At 41.5% G+C, this 15,931-nt stretch overlaps 2 protein-coding genes across 4 annotated transcripts; one reads left to right on the top strand and one right to left on the bottom strand.

Annotated features, from left to right (window-relative positions):
- Positions 1 to 1,759: 1,759 nt before the first annotated feature.
- Positions 1,760 to 5,243, bottom strand: zic1 (zic family member 1 (odd-paired homolog, Drosophila)). Of its 2 annotated transcripts, none has more exons than XM_042510151.1 (3): positions 3,725 to 5,243; positions 3,132 to 3,295; positions 1,760 to 2,762 (listed from the first exon to the last, which is right to left on the bottom strand). In XM_042510151.1, exons 1-3 carry the CDS (start codon positions 4,683 to 4,685, stop codon positions 2,562 to 2,564), a joined length of 1,326 nt encoding a protein of 441 aa, XP_042366085.1. In that variant the 5' UTR covers positions 4,686 to 5,243; the 3' UTR covers positions 1,760 to 2,561. The 2 variants fall into 2 exon arrangements, with proteins under 2 accessions (XP_042366085.1, XP_042366086.1); XM_042510152.1 differs by having other exon boundaries at positions 1,760 to 2,759; positions 3,725 to 5,200.
- Positions 5,244 to 8,596: 3,353 nt separating this feature from the next.
- zic4 (zic family member 4) lies at positions 8,597 to 13,157 on the top strand. 2 transcript variants are annotated; one of them, XM_042510150.1, is made up of 3 exons: positions 8,597 to 9,156; positions 9,265 to 9,894; positions 12,031 to 13,157. In XM_042510150.1, exons 1-3 carry the CDS (start codon positions 8,730 to 8,732, stop codon positions 12,468 to 12,470), a joined length of 1,497 nt encoding a protein of 498 aa, XP_042366084.1. In that variant the 5' UTR covers positions 8,597 to 8,729; the 3' UTR covers positions 12,471 to 13,157. The 2 variants fall into 2 exon arrangements, with proteins under 2 accessions (XP_042366084.1, XP_042366083.1); XM_042510149.1 differs by having other exon boundaries at positions 8,597 to 9,894.
- The last annotated feature ends 2,774 nt before the right edge of the window (positions 13,158 to 15,931 follow it).

The following is a 15,931-nucleotide window of genomic DNA, read 5'->3' as shown; positions in this document are numbered from 1 at the left end:
AATACATTTAAAGTGGATGTTTTTCCTGCGCTCCTATTTGATCTGGAGCCACCGTGAGCTCTATAGGCAGCCTGAGAGGAGACGCGCAGCAGCCTGTCGTCGACTCCACTTTTTACGAGCATTTTATTTTTGATACCGTGTGTGGCTTCAGTGTAAAGTAATACGACAGAAGCATGAAGTGGAAATTAAACAGCGCAGTCAAGGCTCGTGCTTTGCATTCAGTAGTATTGGCGCGTTAAAGGAGCAGCGGCTGCACGTCCTCAGAAAAAAACACGTGCAGGGAAATAAAACGGGGATAAAGTATGCAGTCCATAATGAGTCCAAACAAAACTCACATTCATTTAAGGCTAGCATTTTTTCATCATTTTCAGGCTGGACTCTAAAGAAGATTTTTTTTTTTAACATTTAAAGCGTTTTCTCAAGTTCAGATGATGAATAACTCGATTTTGGTGGATTTATCTTCCATCTCTGCATAAGTCAAACTAGCATCAGCTTTACATTTAAATATGACGCATGTATTGAATCTCCCGCCAGGCTTAGAAACCACGAGACAGTTTTAACACATCCACTCCACACTATTTATATTTCCAGTTACATGTGAACATTTTTCTATAAAGCTGCAAAGTGACTTTCTCAATTCACGAGTGCGTTTTTTTCTTATTATTATTTTCCTCTATAGCAGTGCATCAGTGCAGCAGCAGCAGCAGCACTGGAACCTAGATAGATAGTGTTAAATAGAGTCGAAAAAGTCATTTTATTACCATCCTTCATTTATCTCAAAATTTAATAGTCCGTGAAAAGAAAATATGAATACATTTCAATACATTTCAGCAAATCATCTAAGATGGTGGATGTTTTTATTTTGGCTGGTATAAAACGGGGGAGCACGCGCATGCACGCACACACACACCTCCTGTGCTGCGTGTGGATTCTTTTTACGATTAAAACTGCGATTTCTTTTCGGGTGTGTGCAGCTTTTTTTTTTTTTTTTTGACAAAGCTGCAGACTGACAGATCGTGGCTCCGTGCACACTGGCAGTGTTAACCATGATCACTGGCGGCTGCTGATGTGATCTCTGCCTAATGGGGCGGTCAAGCAAGCTGCAGCCAGGAACAATGAGGGGGCCACATTGACTCCTCAGCTCTCCCTAAATCTATGAAATCCGACAAACTGCAGAAAAGAAAATAAATTAGATTTGAAAATTAGATTCCCGAACAATTAAGTAAGGCAAACTATCCCGGTTTTACACCGAGGAACAACCGGCGTGATTAATCGATTTAATTTGCACATTACTGCAGGGCAAAGTGTTGGATGTTAATTTTGGATAAACAGAAGATGCACAAAAGGGGGAGTGAATTTACTTATCATTGACTGTCAGGGAAGTTGTGACAGTGCGTTTAAACCGTAAGCTTGAAAACGAAATGCTGCCACACACACACACACACACACACACACACTTGCAAAAGCATGCACTTAAAGAGTTAAAATTATTTGTGCAACAAAACATGCAATAATTCCTTCCTGGAAACCGCGCTAAATTCATTATTATACTGAAAAAAAATCTGCTTTAGTGTGCAGCTTATTATTATATTTTGATGCAGCCTACATTAAAAAGGACTCACTACAGAGCATCAACCTCAAACACCAATGAAACCAATAACCTCCAACGCATTGCATTATTGTATTTTTTAATCCTTTAATATAGTACGAAATGTATCCAAACATTTTTTTTGTAAACTAAATTTTACATACGAGCGCATTTCTCCATAAATACCGATCAGTTCTAACATGTTACCGGTCCTTTACATGCGGATAAATATGGAAAATTGAGCTACTTACATGTAATAATACTTCCTTTCAGACAAAGCAATTGACAGAGATTTTATATTTATCACGTACATAAACAGATTGACACGGATTTTCAGGCTTTCACTACACGATTTATCGACATGACATTAAATAACAACAATGATACTGTGCTACTCAAACTGGACCTTGGACGAAAATGTTGCACTGAATAGGCTACAAAAGCACATTAATACTAAGAGTCGGTTAGGTCGACGTGTAGACTGTAGTAATACTGAATAATTCACATTTGGTTCACAACTATAACATTCTTTTCAATGAAGTCTATTCATCGCAATATTCTTAAAACCATCTCATTTTTCCATATATCTAGGGACCACATTTTTCACAAATTTCCCTTAAACTGTGATAGAACTATTTACAAAATAAAATATTACATTTTTTCCCAACTTGGTGAAATCCTTATGTACAAAAAATTCAGGCCTCTACCCGGAGATAGCATGCTTTTTGAGATCTCTTCTGAGCAGTCTCTCAGTAAAAATAAAGAAATATTGAGGGGAAAAAAGTTTAACTCGGTGGCTGTCCTCGCCTCCTTTTTGTCCATGCATTCGCTTTCATTAAGACAGCCTTTAATTGATCGTTTGGGCCTCCCGTGTTTTTCAGTCCACTGGCTGACTTTATAAAGTCTATGATTCCAAGCAGTTTATTTTATCTGCAGTCTCTTTTTTTCTCTTTCGTTTTTTTCTCAAAAATATTTACACGTACCATTCATTGAAATTTGACGACAGCGTGCTGTGGCTGGTTGTGTGGTGTACTGCTGAGGCTGCTGGTGATATGGAGCTGCTGCTCTGGTTCTCTGTGGACGGTGATACTATGGTGGGAGGTGTGGAGGACTCGTACCCTGAACTGGCCGCTGGAGATGGCTGCGGTCCTGGATTGGTGGATTCATGGACCTTCAATAAGGGGATAAAATGTTATTTAAAAAAAAAGCATCTTGCATTGGCTGTTTTGTCTCTGGTTTGTTTTTGTGCAAACAGAAAACGACTGTGCTGAACATCTGCAAAAAAAAATACCCAAAACATTACTACTCTCATTAAGATCTTAATCTGATTTGTCGGTTGAAAGAAAAGAAAGAAAGAAAATGTCAAAGCAAATTATGTCTCTCTATTTCCTGGAAAAAGGGGGAAAAAAAGCTTTTCTCGTAACATGACACAATATGGATATTTTTATTCTAATTTCCAGCAATGCTACAAAAATATATTGAAGCTAAAAAAGCAGTTATGACATTTTATAATTTTGTCAAACAAACCAAATCTTTCTTTTACCTTCATGTGTTTTCGGAGGGAGCTGGGGTGTGTGTATGACTTGTCGCACATTTTGCACAGATAGGGCTTGTCCGACGTGTGGACGTGCATGTGTTTCTTGCGGTCACTGCTGTTTGCAAATCGCCTGTCGCAGCCTTCAAACTCACACTTAAAAGGCTTCTCACCTAAATCGAGGAAAAAAATAAATGCAATGTTTAACACTGGATGCCTAAATTCCACAGTATACATTATTGTATTTAAGTATTTTAACGTGTGGAAACAGTCGGTTATAAATTATAAGAAATAAAAAGGCAGTCTTTTTTATTTTTAAATTTGACACATTTCAAATTACTTATAGACTGCAACTTAATTTAACTTAATTCACTTAGGATTACGTATAAATACATTAAATTTAAATATGTATCATCATTAGGACTTTTGGCATAAAATAGCAAGACTTAAAAAAAAAACATGAGATATTTTCTGTTGACAACTGCACTGAATCACATGCCAGCAAAGAGACTGCAGCTGCCCAATAAATAATAAGCCGGATCGCATGCATATTTTGGATGTGATATTGTCAACATGGCAGTAAAAAAAGCGGTGAGCCTTACCGGTGTGAGTCCTTTTGTGAATTTTTAGATTTTCCGATCGAGCAAATACTTTGCCACAGCCGGGGAACGGACACGGAAAGGGCTTTTCTCCGGTGTGAACTCTGATATGATTCACAAGTTTGTATTTGGCTTTGAATGGCTTTCCTTCTCTGGCGCAGTCCTCCCAGAAGCAGATGTGGTTGGTCTGCTCTGGTCCCCCCACATGCTCCACCGTCAGATGGGTCACGAGCTCGTGCATCGTGCTAAAAGTTTTGTTGCACGACTTTTTGGGGTTCGTCAGCTGCTCCGGCTCGATCCACTTGCAGATGAGCTCTTGTTTAATCGGCTGCCGCATGTATCGAAAGAAGGCCCCTGCTCCGTGGTGTGCGGCCATATTCATGTTCATGGGGCCATAGCCGTGCAGCTGGGTCGAAGCATAGTGGTCGGAGCGCGGGCTCGTAACGTGGCCGTACTGGTCGGCCCGTCCGTACATGTCCCCCGAGAAGCCCAGCCGCATCTGGCTGTTGACCACGTTGGAAGACGCATGGCTCGCCGCTTGCTCGTGCAGCCCTGGGAAGAGCAGGTGCCCCGCTGCATCTGAGTGTCCATGTGGCCCTGCGAAACTTCCGGAGGCGAACAAACTGTGCTGCGCCCCGGTGGCGTCCCCGAAACCCCGATTTCTGAAGAGAAAGTCCCTGGTGGAGTTGAAAGCCGCCGTGGAGTAAGAGCCAACGTGGGTCGGGTGGTGATGGTGTCCCAGGGCGGCTGCTGCGTAGCCGGGCGCCTGGGAGGAAAACGCCGTCTGTCCGGAGCCAATGTCGTGGGAGCTGTGGTTTATTTTGAAGGCGCCCATCCCATCCGCGAACGGATTTATCCCCAACGCCACTTCTCTCTCTGTGACTTCGCCTGTTGAGTGATGCCGCGAGGAGCCGAAAGTAGTGACTCCTATGGTGGGATACTGCGGTCCTGCGTCCAAGAGCATCTTCAGTCTAGACTCGCCGAGACGACTGAGAGCAGAAATCAAAAAATCACGCACAGATATTCTTCCTCCCCCTCTCTCTATCTCTTGGACCTCACTCGACTGAGCAAACTCTCAAATCCACCGATTTTTCTGTTTACTTTTTAAGACGCGAGGAATTCCCCTATACCGCTCATCCGATGCGCACGCAAAATCATGTATACATGCAATATTGTCTTTTGCGGTTTATCTTCCTGTGGCGCAACTTTCACCTCCTCAGTCAGGCGGTGAGCTCTAGACTGATAGTCGCAATCATTCCTGCAGATAAATGAATTGAAAAGACAACACAGTCCAGCCCTGATGAATGGGAGAGGAGGGGGGTAGTCATGTGGGCACGGAGCCGCGCGCTCATTGGCGGAACACCTTTCCCCCCAATAACATCCACTCACCAAATAACAATCCACGGTGCAGGGCCCACACTTCTATTGGCCTCTTTGCATCATCAATCCCAGATATTGTGAGATTGCTGACTGTGGATTTGGTTAAAAGGCTGAATAACAGCAAAACAAAAGTTGTGGAACACAAGGCGACAAACTGGCCTTGTAGAAAGTCAAAGCACGTTTTGCAGCCACATAGTGCATGAACGCTTTATAAAGCAACTGTGTCACATTGTCTTTGTTAACCTGGGGGCATTAGATCACCAAGCACAGCGCTTTGGTGGTGTAATTGGTAACGTTTTTACGCAATTACGCACTCAGATATTGTCTTTGTGTGTATATGTGTCTGTTTATCTGTCACAAACTTGACAGATAAACAAACACAATGCCAGATGCACTAAATTAAACATAATATCAGCCATAATTTAGTCAACTATAGACTGACAGGATTGTAAACACAACTTATAGCGTTCAAACCTTCATGAGGTGTATCAGGAACAGGTATGGAGACACAAGTTTACGTATTTTGACCCCCATGGGAAACCTTGAGGTTTTTGATATAAAGTCTGCTCACTGTCACCACTTTCTTTATGACTCTGTTATTATAAACTTATCTTTTTGAGTTTGAAAGGAATCCACACTTTGTTGTGTGACTCTCACTCTGCGTTGAACCCAAAGTGTGCGCGTCCACTGGAGCTCACACTAGTGGAACATCTGTGCTTTAGATTTCCACATCATCACGCTCACCAGCGCACCCCACGTTCACAAAGGTTACCTTGCACATATAGGCCAGTATTTAACTTGGATCCACCACTATGCCTAATGTATCCATCACGGTTTTTGGCTGTGCTTGTGCAACGTACTCATTTCTTTGCAGGGCCAGTGATGCATAGCCTGTGTGTAAAACGTTGTGGGTTGTCGAAGTTATCAAGTGGGATTTGCGGCGCTCTCTGCAGGAACCTCCGGCTGCTAGAGTTCAAAGCCACATGCACAGACGTGCCATGCGAACCATTAAAATATCTTCTTGGCTACTGGGCTAGTTTCTTACAAGGCTTTTTCCAAGTCAGTCTTTGGAGACCAAGGGAAGAGGTTTTGTTGTTCTCAACTTAACAAGTAGCTACACCTTCAACCTGATCCGGCGTTTTAGGTAGCCCACTTCTCTACTATGCAAAATTTGGAGGGATCTTTCAACAGGTGGAAAACGGTAAGAATGCATTGGAAAAAGAAGGGGGAGAGTCAAGCCTGGAGGTCATTTGCTCAAACTTGCAACATGTGAGGATAACGTGGAAATTGTGTGCAAAGAAAAGTTTGAATTATACATAACTTTGCGAGTTAACGTTTCTTATGTGCATAATTAAAATCTGTTTAACTTACATGCGTAAAAGATGCGCCCTAATCAAAACGCCATTAACCGTTCAGTGTCATGATCCTAATGCGCTGGAGTCATACAGTAGAATTTAAGATGGCTACCTGGAGCTCCTCAGGATTTACAGTGAAAGCAGTTAAGCCAAAGCAGCAAAAAAAAACAGTGTTTTATGAGACCACTCTACAATATTCAGCTTTTTTTTTTAGTTTGGGATCTCATACAACTCCCCTGCTTACTTGTCTCTGAGAGTGAGTGCATGCACAACTTGGACCAGAAATAGCACTTCAAAGTTTAGCATTACGCTGGTGCTGTGATGCCTCTGAAGGCTACAGCTGTGAGCCTCATGAAACCCCACGCGTAAAGGCCATTTAATAAACATCTTTTGGATCCGTCATGTCTCAAAATATTGACTCAATTTTGAAACGTGCTTGATATGACGCTGTCAGCAACGATTTTGACAAGTCAATTCAGAGAAATAACTAATGGGAGTATAGTTTTTAAATTATTGTTATATTAAAAAATATATTGGGCAAGTGAGTGGGTGTCCTATATTTTAGTTAATCACATTCTATCTGAAAACAAAGAAATATCACATTATGTCCAGCTGATTTTCTTATCAACGAAAATTTAAAAAAAAAAGGTGTGAGGAGGGAGAGATACTCACGAGCGCCTGTGACAATAAATTTAGGTCGTCCTTCACAACTTAGAATCATCTCAAAAGTTAAATAACACATTTCGCATCAAAGTGATCAACACTGTATGAGACCTTCTTTAAGGTCGCTTCACGCAGCAATTTATTTTTCTCTGTAACTACAAAGATAAAGCGTTCAGTCTAAAATCCACCCCCAAAATTTAAAGCGTTCGGCAACACAATTTTAGGTGAAGTTACAACGCACTCAAAACAATAAAGTCGCAACTGTTAATTATAGAAGTACAAATACAGCAAAATAAGAAATATATGCTAAAATAAGTTGTGATATTAAAATCGATGTTACATTTTAGCTAAACATTTTTGACAAAAAGCTCCACCGTGCTAAAAACTATAATCCGTGTACAGTAACAACTAAACATTACTCAACATTTTAGTGACTACACATTGAATTTTTAAGAAAGTCCTGTTCGTTATGTGATGGTTAAAAAAGTCTCTGTGAAAACATAATAAACAGATACAATACACAGCGTGTTGTTATGATCCACAACTAATACTTTTAAATATTCACACACAAAAAAACAGCTAATAACCACTAAGTCTGAGGATAATATTGCAGTAACCAATACTTACAGTAGACACACGTTTTATTTTGAACTTAAGTCTGCAACGGCACCACCTCCTGTGACCCTCATCTGCTGCCGTCCTGGGTCTAAAGCAAAATTACCCCGGATCATAACAACAGGTCCCGTCCATTACATTTTCCCCCCTCGGGACAATGGCCGCAGCTCGCCCTATTCACACTTACTACACACACGGATCCCACCGAGCAGAGCACGGACTGCAGTGCGCGCTGAAGGGCGAACGACTGGATATGTAAATATATCAAAGCGCATATTAATGGTACGTACTCCGGACTATTTTAAACTTCCACGTGGAGTTTTCCTTTGATTAAAGTTTTTCTCCGCTGACGCCGATCTATTACGCGCGTAAAGTTGTGCGTAATTTGTGCGTAAAGTTGTCCTTCACACGATGCAGGGCGAAATGAAGATATCACTGCATTATTTATGATCCTTGCAACTTTTATACTGGCAATATGCACACTGTAGCGAAGCAGTCTGTTTTGTAATAGCAGGATCAAAGTGGGGAAATTGCAGTTTCATAGCCGCGCAGCTTTTGTTCGCTGCGACAAAAGAGAGACGACTGTATATCTAGATCAACTTTTTGGGACTTTTATTGTACAATAACCTTTGCATAACAACTATTTTTCTCAAGCGTTGCCTGAGGCACTGCGCATGCGCGCTGGCTGCTTGCTGTCACTAAAGACATTTTTCTTCACGTTGGAAACTGTCACTGGTGACGTCAATCACCGAGCTCTGACCAATTAGAGCGCAGGGTGATTGTTTAGCTCCACGGGCTGCAGCGCCTACCATGAATCTCTATTCAGTATCAAAGCGTCCTGCTGCTGCCTCTCAACCGAATGGGATTCCATGTAGTCTGCAGATAGACTTAACTTTATAAAGTCTTTTTTCTTTATTTTTCATTGCGATTAAAATATATTTGTCATCATCATTATTATTTTGCCTGCTGTCAAGTTATTCTAAAATTAGGAAGTAATGAGCGTGGATGCATTGGGAAGCCCCGTGATGGACCCTACGTTTTCCAAACGGAACACGGCGCTGAGATTAGTTGACTTGGCAGGGGCTCACCACCATCACCATCATCACCACCATACCCCTCAGAGCGTGACAGGCTTCCCGGGGTTCAGCAGCCATCCACACTCAATGGCTCACTCGCACCCTGGGGAGATTACTGCGGAACCCCGCCTGGGGCCGAGTCCATTCGGGCCAGAACACATGGGGCACTCCGCGGCCCTCAAAATCAGCCCAGCCCATCATTATCCCCACCACCATCACCACCACCACAATCATCATATGGCAGGCCACAGTGAAGTGGTCTCCAGTCAAACGGGAGCTTTTGGCCCGGTTCAGGCGACATCGGTCCCCTATTCTATGTCTCACACGGCCCAGGCTTTATCCGCAGGTAGGGATTTCCTCATCCGGAGAGATCTGACAGCTCAAGCCATGCCAGTACTGACTGACCAGACTGCTGGTTCAGCCTCTCACCACGGAATGTTTGTCTCAACAACAGGTAGCTACCCCGGACACTATGGTCATCACCCTGACGCTGGGAACCATACCCTCTTCTCCGGACTCCATCACGACCAGCCTTCTAGCGGATCACCGGGTGGCCAAGCGTTGAATGGACAAATAAGGTTAGGACTACCTGGAGAAATGTACGTTAGGTCTGATCACTTGAGTCAAGTGGCAAGCTCCAGGGCTGATCCGTTCTCCGCCTCGCCGTTGCACGGCTACGGTGGTCTGAATCTGAACATGAATCTTAGCGCTCACCACCACCACCACCACCACGGAGCCGGTGCCTTTTTCCGCTACATGAGGCAGCCGATAAAGCAAGAGCTGATTTGCAAATGGCTGGAGCCGGAGCACTCGCCGAAGAAACTTTGCTCCAAAACTTACAGCACCATGCACGAGCTCGTAACGCATGTGACGGTGGAGCACGTCGGAGGACCGGAGCAGGCGAACCATATATGTTTTTGGGAAGAGTGTCCGAGGGAAGGCAAACCATTTAAAGCCAAGTACAAACTTGTAAATCACATTCGAGTGCACACCGGGGAGAAACCGTTTCCATGCCCGTTCCCTGGCTGTGGCAAAGTGTTCGCAAGATCCGAGAATCTAAAGATTCACAAAAGGACGCACACAGGTCAGTGGCTATATAAAGATATATATATATATATGAATTTTAAAAATGTTGAAGAAACGCTCTATAATATGTTAAATAAAAATGATGGAGTTGCATGTTCAAATTCAAATATATTGCAAGGTATAAAGACGCAAGTGTTATTTTGCATAATTTTCTGGATGATTTTTATTTTCTCTTTCTTTAATTTTACGCATTGAAAATATCATCTGATGAGCAATAAATGAATCTGTGCTGCTGATACGATGAGCACGCAGCAGCCCACCTGTTTGTTATGAGTTGCATCGTAAGTTTTTGCACAGGGTTTGAGCTTTGGGGGATTATGGTACAGCTCACTCAGGCGTTTGACGGTTCGACCTCTTGTTTACACCACAGCACAAAAGACTGAGGCCCACGTCAGGACCTGTCCATGTAGTTTAGAGCATGCCAGACATGACTGGCAGCAAAGTTGTGCATCTTCACATTCAGTGTGACTGATATGATGATGCTGTTTGTTTGTTTTTTACATCCACTTGTTGCTGTGTTTATTACCTGTTTTATATCTTTATTTCAACTAATAATAACAGTTGCTTGGGTTGCATGATTAGATTTAAAGCTGCAGAGGTGGGGGGAAAGTTGTTTTTTACACATATGTATTTGAGTTGAAGGCTGATATTATTTTCCAGCAGAGTGATATGACATGTGTGCATGGTGAAATTGTAAGCCTGCTCCTGGAATGATCAGCTCTTGATAGCCTTTAGCCAAAGCAACAAGTTGACAAGTGCAGACGGCTGAAATAATTCACCAACAGGTTGGCAGAGCGTATACCTACTGACTGACGTGTGCACAAAGCTCTGATTTAACTTTTTTTTAAACACATATAATGCTATAACATGGCTGCTTGCCTGTGTGACCCAATGACGTGCTGTGGAGCCAGTGAGGGGGTAAAAGGCCTCAAAATGTCGAGTCAGACTTGTAAATGAATACAATGACTACATTCCTTTTTTTTTCCTTCCTGTTGGCTGCATGGCACTCCCCCCTCTGCTCCATTTCTGCACCCTATGTATTATTCATATAATTTGCTCACATTACCTAAGTACAAATCTGTTAAATTATTTCTGTGTGTTGACTCCCAAGGGGCCTGGTCTTTGGTATCATGTTTAAAACCTATCCGAAAGTGTGGTTATGACTGGGGCTGCCCCTGGGGTCTGTTCCTAGACGGTTTCTTGTACTACACTAATATCCTTGATTGGCTCTCTCAACCCAACAGCTGAAGGTCAAATTGATATTCAACCCGCAAGTGTAATTAGACAGAGGCAATTACATATTCTCAAAAGCTTTAATCGGAGGGAGAAAAATCAGCAGTGGATGATTTCCGTGTAATTTATTCAGACCGTCTTTTTTTTTTTTTTTTTTTTGCCTTGTCATAATCAGGTAGAAATACTTATTATTAAGATGCAAAATTAGACCCAGGTCCATAACCATTTGCTAGATTCAAATAGCAGGCAGGCTGCGTTAGCACTCAGTAGGTGTAGCCTGGCTGTGGCAATACTTTCATTTATCATGATTTTCAGTTGGTTTTAGGCCTGCTATGTCTGTGCTCATAGCTTGTCTGTTTTGACGTATGCCTTGATGCATGTAGACGCCAGGTATAGACCCAGGACAGTGGGGGTTCAGCCCTCCTGTTTACACCAGACTGAGGCTCGTGCATGAGTGTAATGTCTGGTGTAAACAGGAGGCATGTCTGGCCAAGTAGGTTCACTTTTTAAAGTGTATAGGGGGAGAAGTGTATTTGGTGTAAAAACCAAAAAAATAATATGTACAATTATATATGGACATTTCTGGGGAAAAATAAAGTGTCTGTAATTAGATCTGCTTTAAAAAAATATATTTTATTTTATTTTATTTCTTGGGTCACAGATACTTGGATACTTGTTGCTTAATTTATTTTAAGCCTTGGTATGCCCATTAACATTTAACATTAGATATTTGAAGTAGTTGGAGGATAATACTAATTTAATAAATAAACATAAACAAATAATTAATTAATTAATTAAATACCATGATGCCTTATGGTGAACATTAAACGTTTTTGGGTTTTTTTTATGTATGTTATTGATTTACAATTCATTGTGCCACTGTTACTGTCACTGTTAACAGGTGAGAAACCCTTCAAGTGTGAGTTTGACGGCTGCGACAGACGCTTCGCCAACAGCAGTGACCGAAAAAAGCACTCCCACGTCCACACCAGCGATAAGCCCTACAACTGCAAAGTGAGAGGCTGCGATAAGTCCTACACACACCCCAGCTCCCTGAGGAAACACATGAAGGTGCACTGCAAGTCCCCCCCGCCCAGCTCAGGCTACGAGTCATCCACCCCGTCCCTGGTCTCCCCCTCCTCAGACTTGGGCCGGGAGCCAGGAGGCTCCTCGGTGCTGTCGGAGCCGGTAGGAGCCTCCCAGCCCGCGAATTTAAGTGAATGGTACGTGTGCCACAGTTCAGGTGCCAGCGGCGCCCAAACACCACCCAGCGGGCCCTCCACGCCCGACCCCACAGACGAACCACCTTACAGAAACCCAGAACCGAGGGACGCGTTTTAATCCAATTGGACTCAAACACGGTGCCAGAAGTGACAGAACACATTTTCACAAGCTTAACTATTAAAATGGTTTGGCTTCGGTGCCTATATGCCTGTAAGGGCCCACTGGTCCCCTTTTGGATGAGCCACCAAACAAGACACCCAGAGCCAAGAGACGCATTTTAACCACATTGGAAGGAAAAAGTGCAAACCTTAAAGACGTGCTAATTTCCAGGCACAGTTAAAAGAATATATTTTCAAACCTCAGCTAAATGGTTGGCTCAGTGCCTATGCGCCCTGACGGCCCACTGGTCCACTTGTGGAGAGTCGTGTAAATCCGTTAGACTATGTGGTACATTATTGTAGGGTAGGCATGTTGGTGTAAAATTATTTTGTAAATTCGAGTTTCAATATGTTTTTATTTATTTTTCAATCTGATATTTTGTATTATCGAACCAAAGTGCATGTTTCAATTAGGACGAAAAAATTGTACATTTGTAAATTTTGTAACTTTCGATGTGTTGATGTTGATAGTTTTGTAAGGATCTGCCTCACGGCAGTTTCTTACCGTTTACTGCAGTTATTTGTACAAACATTTTATGTTTACAGCGTTTTTCTTTTCCATTTGTGCAGAGGGTCAACAATTGAACTGTTTCATAAGCCTGCAGTATTTGATATACGACCGTGAAATTATAAATGTTTTATCAAAGTGGGCATTTTGTGATTTTGTATCATTGTCGTCATTTTTTTTTCTTTTTAAATATCTGAAATCGAGCGGCACTCAAAATGCGTACCGAATTGCCTTGTAATTTGTGAGTATTTTGAATAAATCTTGTATGACTAAAGTGAAAACTCTGCTGAGAGATTCGGGTTTATGTGGAATCTGCAGCCGGTTATTAATTATCTTGGAAGTGGTTACTTTTAGAGGGAAATATGGAAAATGTATGCATTGTTTATGTCTTTAAAAATAATATTTTAATTTAAAAAAAATGATGTCTCTTTTACACACTACTTGTAGGAAAGGTGCAGTAAAAATAGCCTAAACGTTTACTAGTTTCGGATAAAACTGCTCAAACACAAAGAAACAAAATATCATTTAAAAATATTATTTTCTAACGTGTTTCTCTGTGAAGTTAAACTGCGCTCCACTTGCGTAAAGTCTTACTTTCTCAGCTTTTGGTTTGATGCAGACGTGGGCAGAGTGTGATGAAGGGCTACAATATTCTCATCCAGACTTCAAAGAGCATTTCGCACAAAAGAGCCATTTTTTTCACGACGGTGAATCCTCATGGTGAATTAAGATTTCTATAGCAATAGCCAAGTCAAACTCAAATGATATGGGGCCAAGTCCGTGGACTCAAAAGCGCGCTCTAAAGAATGTAATATTTGCTTCCCATGGGGTCGGAAACGGTAATCTATGTCCTTTATATTGCAGACGAGGGCAGTATAAAGAAGAAAAATATATTCTTTTGCTCCAAGCCTACTTTACGACAATCAAAGGAGAAGCCGCTAAAACGCAGTTGTCCCACACCATAATAGACTTGCATTGCGAGAGGGCCGAATGGATAAATTTAACCATAATCATATTTTAGGCTCTGTACACGAAAAAAAAAAGCTTAACAGCTTAAAAGTTTGAATTAATTCTTTAAGCTTTGGGCACCGTTTGCAGATTTTTTTTAAATTTTTTTATTTAAAAAAAAGTGTAAAGTACGCTTAAGAGGAGTGAAAACGTGCAGTTAACCAGGAACCTGAAGAGCTCTGCTGCGTTGGGAAAACTTTTGGCTGAGCGGTAAAATGTTTTACTCTCGGCCTCAGGCAGAAGTGGGTGGAAACAACACAAGTCTCTGATACGTTTATAGGGTTTGGTTAAGTGCATGACAGTTTGCTCTGTGGAAGAAGCCCAGCTCAGAGAAAAGAATAAACACTAAATAGAAGAAGAAGAAGATGATGATGCCTCTTTTGGCACCAGCTCTTGTGCGTAAAAGGAAAAAAAGGAGGAAGGAAGAAAGAAAGAAAAACAACAAGATAGTTGGATCTCAATTGAAAGTGGGAGGCTTTGAAGTGGAAGTTGATATCAGAGGGATTCTTCTAGGTCGTCTGAACGACGTTGATGACACGGAAAGCCTTTTGTCACCGATTTGTTGGGCTCCTCTCTATTGGGCTCCTCTCTATTGGGCCGTCTAAAGCTTTTAGTTCCAGTCGTCAATATGGACAAGAACTAACTGAGTCGCGTAAAAACATTTTCCATTCAGCTGCTGAAAGTGAAGGATAGGCACCATTTAAAGGGCTGTTTCGTTAGAAAAAAGAAAAAAGTGAGAGTTAAAACATGAGTATTTCTGAATTTGATCTTTAGTGCACTATCAGATCAAAGGAAAAAATATGCCTTGAATTCATTTAGAAGCCACAAAGAGAAATAAAACCATGCACCAGTGCTGCACGTCTGCTCTGCTACACTCCACTGACCTTTACATATATTGTGACCTTTATAATTTATGGTTGAAACCAAACACAAACACACTGCTCCCAGTCAGAAATTACAAGTTTGGCTGCAAAATAACTTGGACCCTAAGAGTTAACTCCGCGTGCTTGTACAACAGCAGAGATAAAATGTGATGACTGTTTGCTTTTATTGTAAAAGTTAAATTCCCAGCGTGCAGACACTGGATACCGCAGGCACTTCGAGCTGTTAGAGAGGATCTTTAACAACTGATCCCGTTGGGTTCACTCATCGGGGCTTCCCACCTTCAGCTGAGCGACAACCTCTGATCTGATATCAGCTATGGGGTCAGGAATCAAGAACAGGTGTGTGTGTGTGTGTGTGCGCGCATGGCTGGGAATTGTGCGAGAGTGTGTGTAAGAGAGAGAGAGAGAGAGAGAGAGAGAGACTGAGCAGGAATGAAAGCCCAGAACAGGAAACTGATAGGGATAGGAAACACCAGAAGCCCCACGATATGATATTATCACGATATTTTGATACAATACGATTGCATTTATTTCATGTAAGTATCGCAACAACCTAGAATGTGATATATTGCAATTTATTACTTTTTTTTCAAGTTATGAGAAACTATGTCAGCATCTGTTTTCTTTTTTTCTTTTTTCTTTTTGTTTTTTTTGCAAAATGTAACACTGTAAAATCTGAGATCTTACTGAAAATAATCCTGGAAACCAATTTCCTTAAAAAAGGAAACTAAATATAACTATAAATCATAATTTATGTTTACATTGTTATCTAAGTGTTAAGTATACTTGGAATGTGGCTGTATTTACTTAAGATTGTAAAGTTGTTGCAACTTTAAAATAACAAATGAAGTCACCTTGTTATTTTTAAGTGTAAGCAACTTCAGTAAATCAAGTTTGTCTGACTTAACTTGATCTGAAAGTTCTGTTTTGTTGACATGTTTAAGAAAATACAAATAGGATTGACTTGTTTGGAATCAGCAGAATACGGATATATAGCCTAACACAGTAAACTTAGTTTAC

The sequence above is a fragment of the Plectropomus leopardus genome, chromosome 21 (genome assembly GCF_008729295.1).
Source record: "Plectropomus leopardus isolate mb chromosome 21, YSFRI_Pleo_2.0, whole genome shotgun sequence".
NCBI lineage: Eukaryota > Metazoa > Chordata > Actinopteri > Perciformes > Serranidae > Plectropomus > Plectropomus leopardus.
Note: the sequence above shows the minus strand (reverse complement) of the source record. Positions and strands in the feature narration are given on the sequence as shown.